Source organism: Bacillus rossius, assembly GCF_032445375.1.
Source record: "Bacillus rossius redtenbacheri isolate Brsri chromosome 9 unlocalized genomic scaffold, Brsri_v3 Brsri_v3_scf9_1, whole genome shotgun sequence".
NCBI classification, from domain to species: domain Eukaryota; kingdom Metazoa; phylum Arthropoda; class Insecta; order Phasmatodea; family Bacillidae; genus Bacillus; species Bacillus rossius.
Genome location: NW_026962012.1, coordinates 17,103,501 through 17,130,915, shown reverse-complemented (window position 1 = coordinate 17,130,915; position 27,415 = coordinate 17,103,501). Strand labels below are relative to the sequence as shown.

General features: G+C 42.3%; 1 protein-coding gene across 1 annotated transcript in view; it reads left to right on the top strand.

Moving 5' to 3' along the window:
* The first annotated feature begins 18,057 nt into the window (after positions 1–18,057).
* Positions 18,058–27,415, top strand: part of LOC134542593 (uncharacterized) — a 111,954-nt gene continuing 102,596 nt past the window's right edge. Inside the window, exon 1 of the mRNA XM_063386970.1 lies at positions 18,058–18,168. Within this exon, the coding sequence (XP_063243040.1) occupies positions 18,142–18,168 (27 nt within the window). The 5' untranslated portion in view covers positions 18,058–18,141. The remainder of the gene's footprint in view (positions 18,169–27,415) is intronic.

Genomic DNA, 27,415 nt, shown 5'->3' with positions numbered 1-27,415 from the left:
TACATCAAGTAACTTGCTAACGCACGTATCAAGTCGGCGCTCCGCGCCTCCATACTGCTAAAAAACATCCCTGGCAAGGGTTGACGCCTGAGTTTGGTTAAACAGTAGGGACTCACATAATTTTTTTTATTTACGTTTCAATAGCCTATGACGTGCCTGTCATGTGACAACATTATCAAATTGCAAATAAAAATATATTTGATACTAGTAAACAAGAAACAATGGCAACGACAGCATGAATGCAAAGGTATAGTGATGGAAAATAAAAAGAGACTTCACTCGTTCATCTGATGTATTAACTAACATTTTTGGGGGTAACCCGCCTCCCGTCTTGAAAACCTGCATCCTTTCTTCGCTGCACTTTTTTCGTACCGCACGTTTCATGTTATCGTATTTTGCTTTAAAATTTATTTCATTCCTTGGAAGAATGCCGGACAAGGAATTAAACTCTGATGTAATCCTTTGCCATGCATCTTCTTTTTGTCGCCATGTAACCGCATCGGTTTTCTTGCATTCTACGATACTGGCATACTTTTCCACTAAAGATATAAGTAATTCCGTTTCCGAAGCAAGAAAATTTCCGGATCGTGGCCGCTTATTTTCGTCCATATTGATGTTTGTTTACAATTTTCTCTAACCGAACCTTAAACACTGGCCAAAAGTAACAAACGAAGGTAGCACGACAGCCAATCGCGATCCGATACGTCATCGCCTGGTTGCCATATTTCCCTTAACCATTGTTTAGTTAAACACTCGTTAAAAATACGTTGGGAAACAGTCAAATGATAATCAGTACTTTAATGTCCTGTTTAAATTAATCGTTCGATTAGATAACCGAAACTTTAAACAGACTTTGTGAAACCGGCCCTAAGTCCTGCAAGCATATGTTAAATTTGAAAATTTATTTTAACTTTAGTTCATCACGTTGATGATCTAATTCTACATTACCACACTTGAAGTGGTGCCACGATAAAACGGTTGACTCGAAATCTGGCAAACCTTCCTGATTTTAGTTCTCCATGGATTTTTTTAATAATTTCAGAAGAATGTTATAGTTTTCAATTTTTCTGACTGGTTTGTGTGCGTCCTTCTTTAATGACAATGTTATTATATTTACATCAGTTGTTAGTCTGATTAATTTTCTGCATCCCCAGTACACTATGCTTACGTTTTTTTTCCTGAGATTATACAGAAAATTGCACCTTTATTAACAATTTTACTTAAAAGAGACATTTTATTTGTTTATTTCTTTCAGACCCAGACTTACATTACTTAACGAACTTTAATGAAAAAATCAAGACCACTAAATAATTATGACAGCCCAAATTTGTGTTTCAATACGATGATATGCTTGAGTTATAAAGCATGAACAGTGTTTAAAAGTCACAGTCATGATAATTGCAATACAAACTACAATAATGCCCTCGGACAGCGTAATGCAAGGCCTTAATATTATAACATACATAAAAGAGAGCAACTACAACTGTGTAAAAAAATCACGTGAGAGACTACATGACAGCAAAAAAAAAACAGTTGACATAAATAATTAGATAGATATAGTAGTGTATAAATGAATGTCCTGGCACTGGCACCGGCGCGTAGTGTGTGGTGGTATCAATGTGACCGATTGCTCTGACGTCACGTCGCGGCGGCCACCTTGGATGACCTTTACCTTTGACCTTGACCCCGGCGGCAAACTTGGATCCGCCATCTTGGATGACGTCATCGCCGCAATTTTTTTCGAAAACTCCTCCATTTTGAATTATGACGACACCGTTGCAATTTCCGTAACGGCCTCCATATTGAAAATATTTATCTATTATCCGATTTTAATGAAAACATATTTAAATTTTATAAAAAATAAATTATATATTAATAACAAATTATTAAAAAACACACTTACATCATGGAGTCCTCAGTTCGAACCCGGTGAGGTCAAAAATAAAAATGACAACCGATCCTTCCTCCACGGAAGCCGCCGGCAGACTGAACCCCACCACTAATACCAAGGTATATAATATCGTCAGATGGTATGACTTCAAGTCCGCCATATTGTTTTCGTCTGTTGGAGACCAACATCTTGCTATCGTCTGCTAGAGTGCACTGACATCATGTTAGACTAATTTTTACCCGCTAGAGTGCAGCAATAATTTATTATTACTGTGGCACCCGCCATCTTATCATTTGGACGCCATGTTGGAAATTCGTAATTAATTAGCTAGAAATTCGGAGAAAATTCCAAAATTAACCAAACATTTTTTCAATCAATAAAAGATTGATTCGATCAGTTCCTGTCCTTGGTTTTATACCTGGACAATGTAAAATTAATTCATTTTATGTAAAAAATAACAATTTCAATAAATATGGTTCAAAATCCTAAAATAGGCTTAGTTTCCTAGCCAACCAACCTCCTATAAGCAATTATGTACGCTATCTTGAAAATTCATAATAATTAACCTAGAAATTCAGGGAAAAATTTCAAAATTCATCAAAAAATCTCTCATTAATATACTGATTAAATAGATCGATTCCTTCCTTGGATCGATCCCTGGGAAAAGCTAAAAAAACATTTATTAAAAAATACCGCAAAAGTGACAGGTTCGAGAAATAAAACACCACAAGTCTTTACAAAATACATTTTATTACATAATTTATATTCTACCACAGGAACACCTGAAAAGTTAGCAATCCTATAAAAATTTAGTCCTGCATCGGCGTGAAATTCTTAGCTCCAATCGGTTTATACTAGACAGAGACCCAATGTATCATAAAATCAATTATAGTCAATTAGACCAATGTAACATATCTTATGCTTACAAGAGGACCAAGAATCCCTGAAAATTCATTTATCAAGCCAAAGAGGTTTTTGGACTAGTAAATATCCAGAGCTACTACAGATTTGACTACGCGCGTTTAACGAAACGTCACACATTCATTAAAATAAAAGAACACATAGAACACACCGTACACACAGGAAACGGAATGAACACACAGTACACACAGTAGACAAGGAATTGACACACAGTAGCGAGAACTCAGGCTTAGCTAGAAATAGGAATACAAGAAATAAAACATTAATTTTGTTGTATTTTATATTATTTATTTTATTTATCAACATTATACAAATGCAGGTAAAACAAGTCATTATTGTATGTAGCCAGCTTCCCTCAGTTCTTTGAGTATGAAGGATATTTCTTTGATGCACGAATAGTTTCCTGCAGAAAGCGAGGCATGTAGAAGTCTTAGCCGGTCAACCAATATGTTTGGATTATCCAATGATGTGTAATCAATCTCTTCTGCTACCATCTTCCTTGTATGTTTATTACAAATACTTTTAATATCACTATAGTCCCAGTGATCGTAATAAGCTTTATCCGATTTATTTATTTTAACACGACGTTTACATCGTTTCAATCTCAGGGCTTTATCACGGATTTCGATTTGGCCAACTTTAGCTGCTTCAGCACAGTCTTCGATCACGTCACCAGCTTCATAGTCACTATCGTCATAACCATAGAAGTCAGCATCTTCACCCGAATTAATGTAAGAACTCGAAATCGTTGATGTTGGAGCTTCTTGATCGTCTAAAATCTTCCTTTTTAAGTGTCCATCATTATTACAAAGTATGGAGGATCTACTGTATATGAGCTTGAATGTATTCTCACTTATCACGGTGTTGATACTTCCATTAGTTTCAGTCTTCCCGAAGCAATCGGCATCCTTCAATTTATGTTCTTCGTCGCGATCGGGTGAGCTAATACCTTCACGCTCAGGACAAGGAAAATTATTTACATCATCCAGCTCAATCTTCTTTAGTGTAGTGTCTTTATCGATGTCCTGTATCTCGTAAGTGGGCTTGGCTTTACGTGTTATACCATGTCTTTTTAAGCTGTCAATTCGTGTTAACAACCTGCTACACCGATTACAGCTTAACTTTTTGCGTAGTGGGTTTTTAACACACTCATTATTCTCATGACGTCTAGCATTCCTTCTCATGACAAAATCCTTGCTACAGTATCTACACCGATTCAGCTGCAGATAACAAAACAGGTTCCATGGTAATTTCTGTGACAAAGGTTAGATGCAAACTGACTATTTTCAAATTGAAACCATTACTTAAATATAATTTTTTTAAATATTTCATCAGCGAGAGTTAAGCTATCTCATGCAAAGCAACTTTTTGTAAGATAAAACAACAAGCAGAAACAGGCAAGATGTAACAATATATAAGAAACACTTATATTTATTTTATCCGATCATTGCGATCCAGGGTGAAACAGTAGCTGAGTCACTAACTCACGAAAATACATAGCCAAGAAAATACTATGCCATAAGAAAGGTGTGTCAAATGGGCACTACTTTTGGATCCGCTCAAAAGCAAACATTATCAGCATCAAGGATAAAAATACAGAAAAAATACAGACGTAAATCCTGAAGTAAGTCAAATACAAGAAGGATCAATCATCAGCCCTAAAAGCGGGTGAAAAGAACAACACTAGAATGGTAAGATGGTGACAGGCGCATGTGACACGCTCTACTCGGCATGGCCTGCACCACGCTCGTCAGCCCCAGAGAGAAAACAACACTAGAATGATAAGGTGACGACAAGTGCATGGGGCACGCTCTATTCAGCATGGCATACACCACGCTCGTCAGCCCCAGAGAGAAAACAACACTAGAATGATAAGGTGACGACAAGTGCATGGGGCACGCTCTATTCAGCATGGCATACACCACGCTCGTAAGCCCCAGAGAGAAAACAACACTAGAATGATAAGGTGACGACAAGAGCATGGGGCACGCTCTATTCAGCATGGCATACACCACGCTCGTCAGCCCCAGAGAGAAAACAACACTAGAATGATAAGGTGACGACAAGTGCATGGGGCAAGCTCTATTCGGCATGGCATACACCACGCTCGTCAGCCCCAGAGAGAAAACAACACTAGAATGATAAGGTGACGACAAGTGCATGGTGCACGCTCTATTCGGCATGGCATACACCACGCTCGTCAGCCCCAGAGAGAAAACAACACTAGAATGATAAGCTGACGACAAGTGCATGGGGCACGCTCTATTCGGCATGGCATACACCACGCTCGTCAGCCCCAGAGAGAAAACAACACTAGAATGATAAGGTGACGACAAGTGCATGGGGCACGCTCTATTCAGCATGGCATACACCACGCTCGTCAGCCCCAGAGAGAAAACAACACTAGAATGATAAGGTGACGACAAGTGCATGGGGCACGCTCTATTCAGCATGGCATACACCACGCTCCTCAGCCCCAGAGAGAAAACAACACTAGAATGATAAGGTGACGACAAGTGCATGGGGCACGCTCTATTCAGCATGGCATACACCATGCTCGTCAGCCCCAGAGAGAAAACAACACTAGAATGATAAGGTGACGACAAGTGCATGGGACACGCCCTATTTAGCATGGCATACACCACGCTCGTCAGCCCCAGAGAGAAAACAACACTAGAATGATAAGGTGACGTCAAGTGCATGGGGCACGCTCTATTCAGCATGGCATACACCACGCTTGTCAGCCCCAGAGAGAAAACAACACTAGAATGATAAGGTGACGACAAGTGCATGGTGCACGCTCTATTCGGCATGGCATACACCACGCTCGTCAGCCCCAGAGAGAAAACAACACTAGAATGATAAGGTGACGACAAGTGCATGGGGCACGCTCTATTCAGCGTGGCATACAACACGCTCACAGCCCCAGAGAGAAAACAACACTAGAATGATAAGGTGACGACAAGTGCATGGGGCACGCTCTATCCAGCATGGCATACACCACGCTCGTCAGCCCCAGAGAGAAAACAACACTAGAATGATAAGGTGACGACAAGTGCATGGGGCACGCTCTATTCGGCATGGCATACACCACGCTCGTCAGCCCCAGAGAGAAAACAACACTAGAATGATAAGGTGACGACAAGTGCATGGGGCACGCTCTATTCAGCATGGCATACACCACGCTCGTCAGCCCCAGAGAGAAAACAACACTAGAATGATAAGGTGACGACAAGTGCATGCGACACGCTCTATTCAGCGTGGCATACACCACGCTCACAGCCCCAGAGAGAAAACAACACTAGAATGATAAGCTACGACAAGTGCATGGGGCACGCTCTATTCGCCATGGCATACACCACGCTCGTCATCGCCAGAGAGAAAACAACACTAGAATGATAAGGTGATGACAAGTGCATGGGGCACACTCTATTCAGCATGGCATACACCACGCTCGTCAGCCCCAGAGAGAAAACAACACTAGAATGATAATCTGACGACAAGTGCATGGGGCACGCTCTATTCGGCATGGCATACACCACGCTCGTCAGCCCCAGAGAGAAAACAACACTAGAATGATAAGGTGACGACAAATGCATGGGGCACGCTCTATTCGGCATGGCATACACAACGCTCGTCAGCCCCAGAGAGAAAACAACACTAGAATGATAAGATGACGACAAGTGCATGGGGCACGCTCTATTCGGCATGGCATACACCACGCTCGTCAGCCCCAGAGAGAAAACAACACTAGAATGATAAGCTGACGACAAGTGCATGGGGCACGCTCTATTCAGCATGGCATACACCACGCTCGTCAGCCCCAGAGAGAAAACAACACTAGAATGATAAGGTGACGACAAGTGCATGGGGCACGCTCTATTCAGCATGGCATACACCACGCTCGTCAGCCCCAGAGAGAAAACAACACTAGAATAGTAAGGTGACGACAAGTGCATGGGGCACGCTCTATTCAGCATGGCATACACCACGCTCGTCAGCCCCAGAGAGAAAACAACACTAGAATGATAAGGTGACGACAAGTGCATGGGGCACGCTCTATTCGGCATGGCATACACCACGCTCGTCAGGCCCAGAGAGAAAACAACACTAGAATGGTAAGATGGTGACAGGCGCATGTGACACGCTCTACTCGGCATGGCATACACCACGCTCGTCAGCCCCAGAGAGAAAACAACACTAGAATAATAAGGTGACGACAAGTGCATGGGGCACGCTCTATTCAGCGTGGCATACACCACGCTCACAGCCCCAGAGAGAAAACAACACTAGAATGATAAGGTGACGACAAGTGCATGGTGCACGCTCTATTCAGCATGGCATACACCACGCTCGTCAGCCCCAGAGAGAAAACAACACTAGAATGATAAGGTGACGACAAGTGCATGGGGCACGCTCTATTCAGCGTGGCATACACCACGCTCACAGCCCCAGAGAGAAAACAACACTAGAATGATAAGGTGACGACAAGTGCATGGTGCACGCTCTATTCAGCATGGCATACACCACGCTCGTCAGCCCCAGAGAGAAAACAACACTAGAATAATAAGGTGACGACAAGTGCATGGGGCACGCTCTATTCGGCATGGCATACACCACGCTCGTCAGCCCCAGAGAGAAAACAACAATAGAATGATAAGGTGACGACAAGTGCATGGGGCACGCTCTATTCGGCATGGCATACACCACGCTCGTCAGCCCCAGAGAGAAAACAACACTAGAATGATAAGGTGACGACAAGTGCATGGGGCATGCTCTATTCGGCATGGCATACACCACGCTCGTCAGCCCCAGAGAGAAAACAACACTAGAATGATAAGGTGACGACAAGTGCATGGGGCACGCTCTATTCAGCATGGCATACACCACGCTCGTCAGCCCCAGAGAGAAAACAACACTAGAATGATAAGGTGACGACAAGTGCATGGGGCACGCTCTATTCGGCATGGCATACACCACGCTCGTCAGCCCCAGAGAGAAAACAACACTAGAATTGTAAGATGGTGACAGGCGCATGTGACACGCTCTACTCGGCATGGCATACACCACGCTCGTCAGCCCCAGAGAGAAAACAACACTAGAATGATAAGGTGACGACAAGTACATGGGGCATGCTCTATTCGGCATGGCATACACCACGCTCGTCAGCCCCAGAGAGAAAACAACACTAGAATGATAAGGTGACGACAAGTGCATGGGGCACGCTCTATTCGGCATGGCATACACCATGCTCGTCAGCCCCAGAGAGAAAACAACACTAGAATGATAAGGTGACGACAAGTGCATGGGGCACGCTCTATTCAACATGGGTAACAACACTCTCGTCAGCCCCAGAGAGAAAACAACACTAGAATGATAAGGTGACGACAAGTGCATGGGGCACGCTCTATTCGGCATGGCATACACCATGCTCGTCAGCCCCAGAGAGAAAACAACACTAGAATGATAAGGTGACGAAGAGTGCATGGGGCACGCTCTATTCAGCATGGCATACACCACGCTCGTCAGCCCCAGAGAGAAAACAACACTAGAATGATAAGCTGACGGCAAGTGCATGGGGCACGCTCTATTCAGCATGGCATACACCACGCTCGTCAGCCCCAGAGAGAAAACAACACTAGAATGATAAGGTGACGACAAGTGCATGGGGCACGCTCTATTCAGCATGGCATACACCACGCTCGTCAGCCCCAGAGAGAAAACAACACTAGAATGATAAGGTGACGACAAGTGCATGGGGCACGCTCTATTCAGCATGGCATACACCACGCTCGTCAGCCCCAGAGAGAAAACAACACTAGAATGATAAGGTGACGACAAGTGCATGGGGCACGCTCTATTTGGCATGGCATACACCACGCTCGTCAGCCCCAGAGAGAAAACAACTTTAGAATGGTAAGATGGTGACAGGCGCATGTGACACGCTCTACTCGGCATGGCATACACCACGCTCGTCAGCCCCAGAAATAAAACAACACTAGAATGATAAGGTGACGACAAGTGCATGGGGCACGCTCTATTCAGCGTGGCATACACCACGCTCACAGCCCCAGAGAGAAAACAACACTAGAATGATAAGGTGACGACAAGTGCATGGTGCACGCTCTATTCAGCATGGCATACACCACGCTCGTCAGCCCCAGAGAGAAAACAACACTAGAATGATAAGGTGACGACAAATGCATGGGGCACGCTCTATTCAGCGTGGCATACACCACGCTCACAGCCCCAGAGAGAAAACAACACTAGAATGATAAGGTGACGACAAGTGCATGGTGCACGCTCTATTCAGCATGGCATACACCACGCTCGTCAGCCCCAGAGAGAAAACAACACTAGAATGATAAGGTGATGACAAGTGCATGGGGCACGCTCTATTCGGCATGGCATACACCACGCTCGTCAGCCCCAGAGAGAAAACAACACTAGAATGATAAGGTGACGACAAGTGCATGGGGCACGTTCTATTCGGCATGGCATACACCACGCTCGTCAGCCCCAGAGAGAAAACAACACTAGAATGATAAGGTGACGACAAGTGCATGGGGCACGCTCTATTCAGCATGGCATACACCACGCTCGTCAGCCCCAGATAGAAAACAACACTAGAATGATAAGCTGACGACAAGTGCATGGGGCACGCTCTATTCAGCATGGCATACACCACGCTCGTCAGCCCCAGAGAGAAAACAACACTAGAATGATAAGGTGACGACAAGTGCATGGGGCACGCTCTATTCGGCATGGCATACACCACGCTCGTCAGCCCCAGAGAGAAAACAACACTAGAATGATAAGGTGACGACAAGTGCATGGGGCACGCTCTATTCAGCATGGCATACACCACGCTCGTCAGCCCCAGAGAGAAAACAACACTAGAATGATAAGGTGACGACAAGTGCATGGGGCACGCTCTATTCGGCATGGCATACACCACGCTCGTCAGCCCCAGAGAGAAAACAACACTAGAATGATAAGGTGACGACAAGTACATGGGGCATGCTCTATTCGGCATGGCATACTACACGCTCGTCAGCCCCAGAGAGAAAACAACACTAGAATGATAAGGTGACGACAAGTGCATGGGGCACGCTCTATTCGGCATGGCATACACCACGCTCGTCAGCCCCAGAGAGAAAACAACACTAGAATGATAAGGTGACGACAAATGCATGGGGCACGCTCTATTCGGCATGGCATACACCACGCTCGTCAGCCCCAGAGAGAAAACAACACTAGAATGATAAGATGACGACAAGTGCATGGGGCACGCTCTATTCGGCATGGCATACACCACGCTCGTCAGCCCCAGAGAGAAAACAACACTAGAATGATAAGCTGACGACAAGTGCATGGGGCACGCTCTATTCAGCATGGCATACACCACCCTCGTCAGCCCCAGAGAGAAAACAACACTAGAATGATAAGGTGACGACAAGTGCATGGGGCACGCTCTATTCAGCATGGCATACACCACGCTCGTCAGCCCCAGAGAGAAAACAACACTAGAATGATAAGGTGACGACAAGTGCATGGTGCACGCTCTATTCAGCATGGCATACACCACGCTCTCAGCCCCAGAGAGAAAACAACACTAGAATGATAAGCTGACGACAAGTGCATGGGGCACGCTCTATTCAGCTTGGCATACACCACGCTCGTCAGCCCCAGAGAGAAAACAACACTAGAATGATAAGGTGACGACAAGTGCATGGGGCACGCTCTATTCAGCATGGCATACACCACGCTCGTCAGCCCCAGAGAGAAAACAACACTAGAATGATAAGGTGACGACAAGTGCATGGGGCACGCTCTATTCGGCATGGCATACACCACGCTCGTCAGGCCCAGAGAGAAAACAACACTAGAATGGTAAGATGGTGACAGGCGCATGTGACACGCTCTACTCGGCATGGCATACACCACGCTCGTCAGCCCCAGAGAGAAAACAACACTAGAATGATAAGGTGACGACAAGTGCATGGGGCACGCTCTATTCAGCGTGGCATACACCACGCTCACAGCCCCAGAGAGAAAACAACACTAGAATGATAAGGTGACGACAAGTGCATGGTGCACGCTCTATTCAGCATGGCATACACCACGCTCGTCAGCCCCAGAGAGAAAACAACACTAGAATGATAAGGTGACGACAAGTGCATGGGGCACGCTCTATTCAGCGTGGCATACACCACGCTCACAGCCCCAGAGAGAAAACAACACTAGAATGATAAGGTGACGACAAGTGCATGGTGCACGCTCTATTCAGCATGGCATACACCACGCTCGTCAGCCCCAGAGAGAAAACAACACTAGAATAATAAGGTGACGACAAGTGCATGGGGCACGCTCTATTCGGCATGGCATACACCACGCTCGTCAGCCCCAGAGAGAAAACAACACTAGAATGATAAGGTGACGACAAGTGCATGGGGCACGCTCTATTCGGCATGGCATACACCACGCTCGTCAGCCCCAGAGAGAAAACAACACTAGAATGATAAGGTGACGACAAGTGCATGGGACACGCTCTATTCAGCATGGCATACACCACGCTCGTCAGCCCCAGAGAGAAAACAACACTAGAATGATAAGGTGACGACAAGTGCATGGGGCACGCTCTATTCGGCATGGCATACACCACGCTCGTCAGCCCCAGAGAGAAAACAACACTAGAATGATAAGGTGACGACAAGTGCATGGGGCATGCTGTATTCGGCATGGCATACACCACGCTCGTCAGCCCCAGAGAGAAAACAACACTAGAATGATAAGGTGACGACAAGTGCATGGGGCACGCTCTATTCAGCATGGCATACACCACGCTCGTCAGCCCCAGAGAGAAAACAACACTAGAATGATAAGGTGACGACAAGTGCATGGGGCACGCTCTATTCGGCATGGTATACACCACGCTCGTCAGCCCCAGAGAGAAAACAACACTAGAATTGTAAGATGGTGACAGGCGCATGTGACACGCTCTACTCGGCATGGCATACACCACGCTCGTCAGCCCCAGAGAGAAAACAACACTAGAATGATAAGGTGACGACAAGTACATGGGGCATGCTCTATTCGGCATGGCATACACCACGCTCGTCAGCCCCAGAGAGAAAACAACACTAGAATGATAAGGTGACGACAAGTGCATGGGGCACGCTCTATTCGGCATGGCATACACCATGCTCGTCAGCCCCAGAGAGAAAACAACACTAGAATGATAAGGTGACGACAAATGCATGGGGCACGCTCTATTCAGCATGGCATACACTACGCTCGTCAGCCCCAGAGAGAAAACAACACTAGAATGATAAGTTGACGACAAGTGCATGGGGCACGCTCTATTCGGCATGGCATACACCATGCTCGTCAGCCCCAGAGAGAAAACAACACTAGAATGATAAGGTGACGACAAGTGAATGGGGCACGCTCTATTCAGCATGGCATACACCACGCTCGTCAGCCCCAGAGAGAAAACAACACTAGAATGATAAGCTGACGACAAGTGCATGGGGCACGCTCTATTCAGCATGGCATACACCACGCTCGTCAGCCCCAGAGAGAAAACAACACTAGAATGATAAGGTGACGACAAGTGCATGGGGCACGCTCTATTCAGCATGGCATACACCACGCTCGTCAGCCCCAGAGAGAAAACAACACTAGAATGATAAGGTGACGACAAGTGCATGGGGCACGCTCTATTCGGCATGGCATACACCACGCTCGTCAGCCCCAGAGAGAAAACAACTTTAGAATGGTAAGATGGTGACAGGCGCATGTGACACGCTCTACTCGGCATGGCATACACCACGCTCGTCAGCCCCAGAAATAAAACAACACTAGAATGATAAGGTGACGACAAGTGCATGGGGCACGCTCTATTCAGCGTGGCATACACCACGCTCACAGCCCCAGAGAGAAAACAACACTAGAATGATAAGGTGACGACAAGTGCATGGTGCACGCTCTATTCAGCATGGCATACACCACGCTCGTCAGCCCCAGAGAGAAAACAACACTAGAATGATAAGGTGACGACAAATGCATGGGGCACGCTCTATTCAGCGTGGCATACACCACGCTCACAGCCCCAGAGAGAAAACAACACTAGAATGATAAGGTGACGACAAGTGCATGGTGCACGCTCTATTCAGCATGGCATACACCACGCTCGTCAGCCCCAGAGAGAAAACAACACTAGAATGATAAGGTGATGACAAGTGCATGGGGCACGCTCTATTCGGCATGGCATACACCACGCTCGTCAGCCCCAGAGAGAAAACAACACTAGAATGATAAGGTGACGACAAGTGCATGGGGCACGCTCTATTCGGCATGGCATACACCACGCTCGTCAGCCCCAGAGAGAAAACAACACTAGAATGATAAGGTGACGACAAGTGCATGGGGCTTGCTCTATTTAGCATGGCATACACCACGCTCGTCAGCCCCAGAGAGAAAACAACACTAGAATGATAAGGTGACGACAAGTGCATGGGGCACGCTCTATTCGGCATGGCATACACCACGCTCGTCAGCCCCAGAGAGAAAACAACACTAGAATGATAAGGTGACGACAAGTGCATGGGGCACGCTCTATTCGGCATGGCATACACCACGCTCGTCAGCCCCAGAGAGAAAACAACACTAGAATGATAAGGTGACGACAAGTGCATGGGGCACGCTCTATTCAGCATGGCATACACCACGCTCGTCAGCCCCAGAGAGAAAACAACACTAGAATGATAAGGTGACGACAAGTGCATGGGGCACGCTCTATTCGGCATGGCATACACCACGCTCGTCAGCCCCAGAGAGAAAACAACACTAGAATGATAAGGTGACGACAAGTACATGGGGCATGCTCTATTCGGCATGGCATACACCACGCTCGTCAGCCCCAGAGAGAAAACAACACTAGAATGATAAGGTGACGACAAGTGCATGGGGCACGCTCTATTCGGCATGGCATACACCACGCTCGTCAGCCCCAGAGAGAAAACAACACTAGAATGATAAGGTGACGACAAGTGCATGGGGCACGCTCTATTCAGCATGGCATACACCACGCTCGTCAGCCCCAGAGAGAAAACAACACTAGAATGATAAGCTGACGACAAGTGCTTGGGGCACGCTCTATTCGGCATGGCATACACCACGCTCGTCAGCCCCAGAGAGAAAACAACACTAGAATTGTAAGATGGTGACAGGCGCATGTGACACGCTCTACTCGGCATGGCATACACCACGCTCGTCAGCCCCAGAGAGAAAACGGGACGCAAACGTGCAACAGCACACGAACAATTTAATTCAAAATATTTGGATAGTGGCTGCCGAATGAGCATTTGAAATAGAAATGGCAGAGTAACAACTGGAGCAAGAGCAGTACCGTGCACCCAGCACACAACTGACCCCAACGGGGACGTACCACAACGCCGAATGGCAATTTGACTACAACGCCGACAGCTAGAAAACTGCTGTGTACCACAACGCCGAATTACCACAACTCCGAAATACATTAACCCCAAAAAAATGTCATTGCAGGACTGCCACAAAGGTTAGGTTAGGTAAGGTTAGCACACAAATTAATTCAATTGTTTTTCATTTTGCTCCTGTAGCCCCCCCCCCCCCCCTGCAGCAACATATTTCGGTGTTACTGTTTTTCGGCGTTGTGGTACACAGCAGTTTTCTAGCTGTCGGCGTTGCGGTCAATTTGGCATTCGGCGTTATGGTATTCGGCGTTATTGTACGTTCGGCGTTGTGGTAACGACTCAATTTGTAGGCCATTCCAAGTCGGACGACCTCTTCGCCGGAGGTCACAGTAACCAGTATGTTAAATTGAAGCCAGACTGAGTCCGAGGCCAAGGGAACACTCGACACTTGTACTTATGTCCCGAGGAGTCACCACTGCGCCTGCGCAGACGCACAGAAGGGGAAATCGCTAATACACAAAGAAACAGTGACGTGAAATTCATATGATAAGCCTATCACGTGGCCGGGGGGGGGGGGGGGGTGCCCGTTGTCTTCTGTGTTGGGAACGTCCACTACGTTAGTGATAGTTATAAAGCAATCCACAAGAAATGATTTTTAAATAAGAGCTTATTTTAGTAGGTTTATCCATTTCATATACTTAACAATAATATAATTGTTTATTAAATCGCGTAATAGGCTATTGGTCTCTATAAGTAATAATTTTGTCTGAATAAAATTAATGACTAAAAAATTATGTTGCCATTCGTCCCACATATTTAGTTTGTTTTCTCTCAAGGAAATGTCATGCCTCAGTCCTCATACGCCTAAAACCACGGTGGGAGCTAAGAACATAATTATTGATGAGAGGGTGTACACCCCAGGAAGGAAGGTAACACAGCTGCTCACCATTTTTATTTTGTTTATAATAACACATAAAATGAATATTATGACTATCACATTGGGAAGAGAAATGGTCATGTCTTTGCCTTGTAACGGCCCGTTTTGTTTCACATCTCTTACGCTGCCAAATGCTCCATCTGGATTCTTTCCATTTTTTTTTGCATAAACCGATCACATGTCAAAAAGAATGGTAACGTTAAAACAGCCTGTTTGTACCTTATATCATACACCGAAGAAAAAATATTTTCGAAAAAGCCCTTCTTTCTATATTTTTTTTTTTTTAGAAAAAAAGTAACTACAGCATTTAAATTCACTTGGTAGCTCCCAGCATATAAAGTTCTTACTTTTATCAAAACTTTTCTGGAGAAATAAAGTTTCAAGTTTCAAGCATTAGGTCTTTGTTGTGTTAACCGACGAACGTAACAAACTATCAGCTAGAACACTTTGTGAAAAAACAATTGCTGCTTCCTTAAAATTATAGTGTTACGTTGTAACGACTATGTTAAATGAAATTTGTATTACATGAGATTAAAAATTTAACAAGAAAAATTCCGGAGACTGATTGGGACGACAGTAATAAAAAAAATATATAACAGCGTGGCCTATCTTTAGGGACAGGCATTTTTCGCGAAATAATCTGAACACCTATTAGATTGCAATTAGGCATGCTTGCGCCAGCAGTTTCTTCCTTGTGATTGGCGGCTGTCAGCAAGATAAGCATTTGCCCTATTTGACCGAGCCATTCAGGGCGCGTTTTCTTCCGCACTGAAGTACTGTGATTGGTGTGCTGATAGCAGACATGCACCTGAAAGAAACTCGACCAATCAATAAACACAGACGATGTTACAGTGTTTTAGCTCTCAGCTAGTCTAAAAATGGTTTCGCGAAAAAATACATGCCCCTACATATCTTGTGATGAAGGCATGGCCGGTCGTTTATTGGCTGTTTATTCTTGGGTGATGATTATTGGAGTGTGATCCGCCGCACTGATGTACAGCTAGGCTGTGTTGTTGGCGTGGGTGGATGAGCTCGCGATACACTAGGTGGTTTCGCTTCTGGATGCTGAGGCATTCTGAGCTGGGAGTTTCTCAGGCGGACTCCTGGTCCAACTGGGACACACCCGACGTAACTGAACCCATTTTGTTAGCAATTTTTAGAGACAAGCAAAATTCGCGGATTTATTTCTCGATAGGCTAGCATCAAAACAACTATACCTTCGTACCGCTTCTGCGATTGGCCCACATTTTTTCCGGGGAACTGTGAGCCAATGGGAAACACTAAACCAAGAAAGTGCCGAATTACGGACAGCCTAGTTGAGACGTCTCACGCGCCAGTAGCCAATGAACAGGTGTCATTTCCGCGAGTATTTAAAGGACTGTGGAGTCTATCCTAGAGGTCAATGAATCCGCGAAATTTGCAGGTCTCTAGAATTGTAAACTATGTGTATGTTACCGTCGGCTGGTTCATTTCTTGGTATACCTGCTATTCCAATGCATTCCGTCGCCAACTTCACCTCACTGTGGTACCTTTAATCGCCTCTTAAGACTTAATGTTATCGAGACGGTATGAACATAAATAATAATAATTTATTCATTCAATAAGTTTAACCTAACCCCCATCTCGGGCCTGGAACCTCCCATCCAGTACTGTTCGTGGCTCTGCCGCACGACACGTATTACAGGCTTGTTCAGGTGTGAGCGGCCATGCAGGGACACAAGTGCAGGCCGTTCTACACACATTCCCACTCATGGAATCTGTATCACAACTTTCACTCTAACACACCCTTCTGCCAGGCAGACTTTATGGGCTCAATCATTTTTTTTTTTCTGTTTTAAAAAAAATTATCCAGCCCTGATACAACATTCCTGCAAATCACTGAGAAAGTATGATGAAAATTGTAATTGTTATTATCATCATCCTTGTAAAAAAAGACACTTTTATTTTTCTACTCGCGCGTCACTTGGACAGAAAAAGAACGATTTTGGAGGTAATTCCCCGGCTCACCGCACAACGGCGCCACCAGCTAGCCGAAGCCATCTCATTTCGGGCAGCCCTACTGGCCAACTCAAGTGTAATTAGATTTTCATTAGGCTTGGTCACTTTTTAAAGTATATTTACATTCAGTACTACTACGTACTTTCTGTTCATGGATATTTCGCGGAAAAAAAATTACTCGCACGTACCTGAATTTCGTGTTATGCTAAAATTCAAATTATTATACCTTAGTGCTGCTTCTGCCATTGGTTCACTGTTAATATGGACGACTGAGGGCCAATTAGAGACCCTCACTTATAGAAGTGTCGAATCACAGGCCACCCAATCGAGACGAATCACAAGCCAGCAGCAAATGAACAGTTGGCATTTTCCCGAGTGTGTAGAGGATATTGGAGTCCATCCTGAAGGTCATTGAACCCGCGAATTTTTCCGGTCTCTATGTATTATGAATAGGGACTGGAAAAATTCGTGGTTTCGATGACCACCAGGATAGACTCCACGATCCTCTATGTACTCGGGAACATTACACCAGCTACATTGGCTACCGACTCGTGACACCTGTTAAATGGGATGTTTGTTGATTCGCTACTTCTTACGTTGAGGGTCATTCATTGGCTCACAGTCCTTCAGGAAAACTGTGTTCCGATCACTGAAGCGGCAATAAGTTACATGCACTTGGATTATAGCCCATCGCAAAATGAAACTGAGGAATTGTTCCGGTCTCTAATATTATGAACAAAAGAAACTCAGGTACCTGTGCAGACTCGTGGCTAGAGCCAGGAGCTGGAGGGGAGTGAGAGGGGGAGGGCGGCCCGCTATGCTCGCTGCGGGGCCGGGCCGGCTCGCTCGGCCAGTCTGTCACAGCCTCTGAGCGGGGCAGGCCGCAGCAGTGCCATGTGCTGAGTCGAGCCGCGGCCCTGCAGCCAGCTGAGCCAGAGATGCGGTCTGCGCCCGGCGCCCTGCTGGTGAGTGTGTGCCCGTGTGTCTTCCTTACTATAACCATTAGCACTCGTTACTCCTTACTTCTGATACCTAGAGACCGGAAAAATTCGCTGGTTCAATGACCTTCAGGATGGACTCCAATATCCTCTACACACTCGGGAAAATGCCAACTGTTCATTTGCTGACTTGTGAGTCGTCTCGACTGGGTGGCCTGTGATTCGACACTTCTATGAGTGAGGGTCTCTAATTGGCCCTCAGTCCTCCAGATTAACAGTGAACCAATGGCAGAAGCAGCACTAAGGTATAATTATTTGAATTTCAGCATAACACGAAATGAATCCGCGAATTTTTTAGGTGTCTACTGATACCTCATAACTAGGGGCAGGCATTTTTCGCGAAAACACGTGAACGCCTATTAGACTGCAACAAGGTATACCCGCACAAGCGGTTTCTTCGTTGTGATTGGCGGCCGTCTGCGAGAGAAGCCGTTGCTCTCTTTGACCGAGCCACTCGGGACGCTTTGGCTTCCGCACTGAATTACTGTGATTGGTTCTGTGACTGTCGACATGTACCTGACAGAAACCCACCCAATCAAGAAACACTGACGATGCTACTGTGTTTTCACTTTCAGCTAGTCTCTGAATCTTTTCGCGAAATATGCATGGCCCTACTCATAACATGCTATGTTATGTTAGAGCAACGAATTGAGTCGTATTGCGTACGCGTACAGTATGACGTCGCGTAAATAATAATAATAAAAAACTATAAATAATTAAAATTATTTGATAATAAACAGCTTTTGTTAACCAATAAACAATTAAATCTCACTATAACAGCTTTATTAAAATATCTCTTTTAAGATAAGAACAAAAAAAAGTGAAAATACGCGATTATAAAAAAAAAAACAAAAAATTCATATTTCTAATTTGTAAAAAATACTTTCTTACCTTGTTTCTTCTCCAATCTCAAACTTTGTCCACACACAAAATACCTTTAATAAACAGTAAAAAACTTGGACGACGAATTTCCAAATTATACTTTACTTAATAAACAAACATCGTTCTTTGTAACGTACGTTTTCAAATTCACCGAATAAGCGCGCGCATGCGTAAAACATACGATCAGCAAACGTTATAATACAGTAATACGCGCATCAACGATACTTGCGTGAACTGAAACAGTGTAGGTACCCATACTACGAAAAATGCGAGTAACGAAATACATTCGTGTGTATTGTTTCGTTACTCGGTACTAGATGGCGCACCCGTTACTCAGTACCGAATACATACGGTTTGCTACAGCTCTAGTGTGCTCTGTGCGGACACTGGCTTCGGGTCAGTACAAGCATTACCAACCGAGGAACATGTCTACGTTGTAAAAAGGTGTGAAAATATTTGGCAAGCAAATATCACTTGTCGCAAAAATAAAATGGGTTTCGATAACCCATTTTTCTGGTTATTTAAAATCATTTATGACGGACATAATTTTTTTTCTATCAAGAAACTTTTATTACGTCACTAAAAAAAGCTTATAAGAGCCCATTTTAAAGAATTAATTTTTCAATATTTGATGCGCCACTTGTTTTGATCGCCTGCTAAGCGGCTCGGGTTTGAACTGCTGCCGAATTGCAATGTCGCCAAGCTGCGGTTTTGCTATACAGCAGTGTTGTGGTGCTGCTGTAAGCAATATTGCAATGTTGCGGTGCTGCAGTCATGCAGTGATGCAACGCTCGCGTGCAACAGTGCTCAATGCTGCAGTGTTGCCAGGCTGCTGTTTGCAGAATGGTAACACTGCAATGGTACTGCTGTTTTGCTATACAGCAGTGTTGTGCTGCTGTAAGCAATATTGCAATGTTGCGGTGCTGCAGTCATGCAGTGATGCAACGCTCGCGTGCAACAGTGCTCAATGCTCCAGTGTTGCCAGGCTGCTGTTTGCTGAATGGTAACACTGCAATGGTACTGCTGTTTTGCAATACAGCAGTGTTTTGATGCTGCTGTAAGCAATATTGACAGTTGCGGTGCTGCTGTGTTGCAGTCATGCAGTGATGCAACGCTTACATGCAGCAATGTTCAATGCTGCAGTGTTGCCAGGCTGCCGAACAGTAGCAAAGGGCGACCACTTGGCATCGCGACTCTCGCGCGATGTCGTAGCTAGCAAGTCATGTCAGATGTGCAAGTATTTGGCTTCCAGAATCAAATTTATATGACAGTCGGAAAATTTACTAATTTCTGCGTATATGTTTTCGTTGAAAGCCTTGTCTAAGAGTAACCACAAATTTACATCCATACTAATAGATTTAAAACAGTGTTTGATTTAGTTTGTTTGCAAAAGGATAGCTTGAAAACTAATGGCGTGCGTGCATTTTTTATGCTTTTTTAACGCTACATTATTAATGACAGACGTGACCATGTTATACTTGTCAAAAACTAGGGATTCGTAAGATGTAGCAATATTCCTGGCTCAAACCGGAGAAAGACGAGCAATTCGACCTAATTCTTCGTTAACACTGATTTGAATATTACATAACGCTGTGTCGTCGACTCTATGCGCACACGTGCGCTAGAAACACGCTCTATCATAGCTTGCATACATGATGCAAATGAACATAATTTTATGATTTTAATGCAGTCTTTGTCTAATCATATTTTCCATGCAATGGTTGAAATATTTTAAATTCAAATTCCAGCTACTAAAAAAAATAACTTGAACTTCATATCAATTTAGATACCGGTTTAAATAGTGATACTTAAAATAAAACCTTCTCTGTAAAATGTTTTTATGTAACCGTACGAAGCTGGGTACCACATCTAGTATAATATTATGAAAATTTACCGTTTAAATTATCCATAACTACATATTAAGTAACACTTTGAATTACAGAGGCTAATATTTTAATTTCCAAAGCTAATATATCAATTATTCGAAAGAATTTGAAAACCTTTTCCCTACCGATTAATTTGGAGCCTGATATTTCATGCGATTTTTTTGTTTGCGTCAGGACTCCATTAACTTACCCATAAACTGTATACTCTATTCATTAATTTGGAAATATGGATTTATTTATTAAAATGTTTTGTTAAGCATCTCTCTGACTTAGCCTTGCACGTCACACACACCTGTCTCATAATACAAACAAAATTGTTTGTTTTGAAGACGGGCATAAGTATATAATTTCTTTGTAATGAGGGTTAAAATGACAATCTTCTTACGAAGAATCGTGATATGAGGGGAGCTGCTCATAATTGGTCGTGTACAGCGCTCATGTAGCAATGTCGCGGTCGAGCCCGCATGATCCAACATCCAACATCATGCCGCCAGACGGCCAACAGGCACCCACAGGGCACCAACAACCACAACAACCACAACAACCACACCAACTACAATGACCACAACTACAACAACCACAACAACTACAACAACTACAACAACTACAACAACTACAACAACCACAACAACCACACCAACTACAATGACCACAACAACTACAACAACCACAACAACTACAACAACCACACCAACTACAATGACCACAACTACAACAACCACAACAACTACAACAACCACAACAACCACAACAACCACACCAACTACAATGACCACAACTACAACAACCACAACAACTACAACAACTACAACAACCACAACAACCACAACAACCACACCAACTACAATGACCACAACAACTACAACAACCACAACAACCACAACAACTACAACAACAACTACAACAACTACAACAACCACAACAACCACACCAACTACAATGACCACAACAACTACAACAACCACAACAACCACAACAACAACTACAACAACTACAACAACCACAACAACCACAACAACCACACCAACTACAATGACCACAACTACAACAACCACAACAACCACAACAACTACAACAACAACTACAACAACCACAACAACTACAACAACCACACCAACTACAATGACCACAACAACTACAACAACCACAACAACCACAACAACTACAACAACCACAACAACCACAACAACCACAACAACTACAACAACCACAACAACCACACCAACTACAATGACCACAACAACTACAACAACCACAACAACCACAACAGCCCTGGTGCAACTTCCTCTTCCACTAAACAAAAATTAGTTATAATGTATACCCGTATCCTGCAGAGTGAATCAAACTTGAATTTATTGCTTGAACTAACTGGTCATTTTTTTCCAAAAAGAATATTAAATTAAATTAAATAAGAACTTAAAAATAATAACACCTCTGAATATAATGTTTTGTTTCAAAACAACTCGGTGCCAGTGTCTGTAGAATGTGCTATATTAACGTTTTTGCTGTTTCTGTAACGCTTTCTGCTCTCCGAAGCCGAGAGTACGAACAACGAAACTTTCGATTGTTCTTTTCAGCGTTTTAAAGTTTAAAAAATAACATTTCTGTTTTGCTTAAGTATGTTTATTATGCTATAATTTGTAATATGTAGTGTATCAAATACAAATGGTTTTGATATAATTTTTTAAAAAAGTATAAGGTACGTATAGATAAGTGTGAGCATTAATCTGATTTAGAAATAAACTTCCACTATCAACCTGTTTAAGCGCACTATACGTATTAAAGAAGACTTTTTTGTATGTACAGCTTTATTGATGGTAAGCGGTGTATTTTATAAATAACAAGAATTAGAAGATACAGGAGTTTAGAACTCAGAAGCACTAAATATAGTTTCCATTAATTTATTACATTTGATACAGAAACCGCAGTGACATAAAACAAGAAACAATTCAACAACTTCAAGTGAAAACTGAGCTTGCTTCCTAATGCCGGGACTTCTAGACTAAAACAAAAGTTTTGATTAAGTAAACTTATACAAATAAAATATCTAAAACTTATTGAAATGATGATAAAAGAAATCAAAAGAAGGCACTTGTCGTTATTTTGGAGGAGCTATAAACCAAATTAAGTTATTAAATATTTATATAAGACAAAGTAACTTTAATTAAATAATGATTTCTTACGTTACTAAAGAGTTATTCGAACAAAGTTACTTTAATCAATTAAATATATCTTACGTTATTTACGAGTTCCTCAAAGCAACGTTACTTTAACCAACTAAATATAATCTGATGTTATTTAAGAATTCCTCAAAGCAATGTTACTTTAATCAACTAAATATATCTTACGTTATTTAAGAGTACCTCAAAACAATGCTACATTAATCAACTAAATACATCTGATGATATATAAGAGTTCCTCAATGCAAAGTTACTTAAATCAAATAAATATAATCTTACTTTATTTAAGAATTCCTCAAAACAATGTTATTTTAATCAACTAAATACATCTGATGTTATTTAAGAGTTCCTCAAAACAACGTTACTTTAATCAACTAAATATATCTTACGTTATTTAAGAGTTCCTCAAAGCAATGTTACTTTAATAAACTAAATATATCTTACTTTATTTAAGAATTCCTCAAAGCAATGTTACTTTAATCAATTAAATATATCTTACGTTATTTAAGAGTTCCTCAAAGAAATGTTTCTTTAATCAACTAAATATATCTTACGTTATTTAAGAGTTCCTCAAAGCCACGTTACTTTAACCAACTAAATATAATCTGATGTTATTTAAGAATTCCTCAAAGCAATGTTACTTTAATCAACTAAATATAATCTTACTTTATTTAAGAATTCCTAAAGCAATGTTACTTTAATCAACTAAATATAATCTTACTTTATTTAAGAATTCCTAAAGCAATGTTACTTTAATAAACTAAATATATCTTACATTATTTAAGAGTTCCTCAAAGCCACGTTACTTTAACCAACTAAATATAATCTGATGTTATTTAAGAATTCCTCAAAGCAATGTTACTTTAATCAACTAAATATGATCTTACTTTATTTAAGAATTCCTCAAAGCAATGTTACTTTAATAAACTAAATATATCTTACGTTATTTAAGAGTTCCTCAAAGCAATGTTATATTAGTTAAATGAAGGTTATCTGGCAGTCTCCAGTAATACGGGCTCTCTGGCCCCTGGGGAGCTGCTAGGCGGCTTGCTGGTTGCTCTGAGTGGCACCTGGGGAGCTGCTAGGCGGCTTGCTGGTCGCTCTGCGGGCACCGGGGCAGCGAGGCTGCACCCCCACACTGCCTCGTCGCTCCATCCTGCAGGCTCTGGCTTCGCCCGTCGGCGTCGTCCGTATACGCCTCGCCGCTAAAAGCGAGCGTGGATTGGAAGTATTTTTTTCGTAGGGTGCGTCGGTATGACACGCCCATACGAACCAATGTCGACTATTTAAACCCGCCGTACAGCCGACGACGTGTCTTACTTTTTCTTTAGTACTGGAAATAATTATTTGAAACTTGTCGAAAAATTTATTATCGTCATATTTAAGGTTGTGCCTCAATCCTATAAATAGACGCGATATCGATGAATAAAAAAGTTATGTTGGTCTCTGAAAAAGTTTAGAAATTACTCGTATCCGGAAATAGTTAATTTTATAAATATATATATATATTTGTTTATTAATTTTAAGTAAAAAAATAATAACCTAAAGGCAATCTACCTTCGTTTGTTATATTAAATAATAAAAGAGAAAGGTCAGGACAAAATAACTTAGAATTTAAACAAGATAAACAAGATAACCCATGCGCATAGGCTTCTCCCATAAACCAGACCACGCCCGAACAAATACACTTATTTTTAGTTGGGTTAGGCAAAAAAAATTAAAAATTCTTTCTGATCGCGGGACGTTTCGTCGACTCTGGAGTCGAGCTGCTCGCTGCTGACTCGCTTGTAGCCCCGTTACACTTGAAGGTTAAAATATAAAAAAATTAGTTGTCTACATTTGATATCTGAAAAAACTATTTTCATCTTTCTGTATTTATGACATTTCAATACATGATTCCCGACCTGCCTTACAGCAGAATTTTGGTATTGCATGATGAAAGTTTGCTCACCTAATGTTCATAAAAAAAGTGAAAATTTCTGTCTAAATTTGATTTCTAAATAGGTAATATCATTCATATTTCCAAACATTTATGTCACATTTTCTGTACTTTTTATGATATTTTGCAGAACAAGTCAAAATTACGAAATAAATTTTGTGTACTTCATATTTATAAAAGGAATACCCTTATCTACAAAAGAGATTTAAAACCACTCCAATCCCTATTTCCCATACCTTTAACCGAAATTTGGAAATATTTGATGAAACTTTGCCTTAATGACATTTACAACACGAGGAATGATTATGTTTACTTCTAATTAAAAACAACTATCTTCATATATTAAAGAAGTTTTTTTTCTAGATTACAGTTTTACTATTGAACAAAATTGTATGAATTTCGTATCATTTTAGCATGTAGATTCGATTACCATTTGGTTACTTTCATGCCATACAAAAATACAGTTCTTTAGGGAAAAGTCGTTTAAATCTTTTCACAAAGATATATTACGTATAACAATGTGTGCCATAATACATAGCATGCGAGGAGCAAGTACTTATTTATATAATTCAGCCGACCTTGTTTTATAAAAAAAGTATTTAATATTTGTTTACATTTTAATTTTGCTTGAGTTATTAGTAAAAATAATTTGAAGTAACAATTTTTAGCTGATCAGCACCCACTCTTTGCGGCAAAACGAAAATTGAACCCGTCAGGGACGGCTCCAGGAGTAACTTCATGCTAGGCGCGGACTGTGCCGCAGGGGCGTATGCACAGTTTTGGGAGACTGGGCCATATGAGGGTCTGGCCCCCTCAGCAGAGGGGGTCCGGGGAGGTTTTATAATTCTGTTTCAAAATGATAAGTTTTGTAGCTTTCTGAGGGGAATTTATTTCTCTCTGAAGTCCAATATGCATAATACATTAACCATAAGAATTATTATAATTCTATAGTTGTATGTCAAAAAAATACACTTTAACTATTAAAATCACAAAATTAATTTTTAGGATTAAACTTGTGTTACTATAAGATGAATATTAGAACACAACTCGTACGTTAACGTAAAAAGTTACAAATCTGCATGTGAATGAATAGTTTCATTTCATTGCAAACTGACTTTCTCAGAAGGGCAGACGATAACAGTTTGTGATGAAAATAAGATTTACTTTTTTTTTATAGTTTTCAAAATAAATCTTATATTAAATCTAAATATGAGGAAAGTCTGTTTGGTACAGTTTATATATTAAAATATCATGAAATTTTTTAACAAGGGCTCTTTCTACACCCAGGAATGTAGCCACTACATAATCCCGGACATGGGATGCATGTATTATTTTCCTGAGGGAGGCGGATTATCTGCTGTTCTGTTGAGTGTGCAATATTGTTTCCCCACATATGTCTGTTAAATAGTGTAGTAGTATAAACTCGGCTACTTTCGAAAGTTTGTTATAGGAGGTTGATCAGCATATAGTTTTGTGGCAGAGTTTAATTTTTATATGGTTTGTGAAAAACTATGGAATTAGCTTCTTTCGAGTGGGAGGGGAAGCAGTGTAACATTAGCATTGCGTTGATACACACGGCTAAGTATTCCAGTGCTTCATCTGGAATACTTCGCTTGGGTGTCGCCGTTCCCTGGGGCTTTACTGGGCTTCGTGCGTCTAATTACCCATTTAATTTCTTGAACTTGAGTTGAGCGTGGTTCTGTCACTACTGACTTGATGTAAGCTTTTGGACACACGCCATTGATAAGCACATGTATGTCTGCAGAAGAAAACTACAAAAAACCCAAAAGACAAAAACACAAATTAAGCAAAAAATTGCTGTTGTCAACAGGATATAAATACCACATAATATTCCATAACAGGAATATGGTCAACCAACAAATAAAAACAAAGAAAAATGGACTAAGAGAACGAAAAAAAACCCACAAATGATGCCAGCACAAAAATATTGAACAAAAAAAAAATTCAGCACAACAATTGAAACGAGACAAAAAGACGACAAAACGAAAAGACGAAACAAACACAATAGATTTCCAAAACAGAAGAGAACAAAAAAAAACCACAAATGATGACGGCACAAAAATATTGAACCCAAAAAAATTCAGCGCAACAGTTGAAACGAGAAAAAAACACGACAAAACGAAAAGAAACAAACACAATAGTTTTCCAAAACAGAAACAAGCGATGTTGCGAAGTCATACACTCCCATTGCACAAATATTTCAAAGATCTGTCACTACTGTCTGGTGCAATTTATTAGGAAATTCCCTGCATATGTGTGCAGGGAATCGCCTGTCACACGGCTGGTTGTTCTGTTGGAATGCAGCT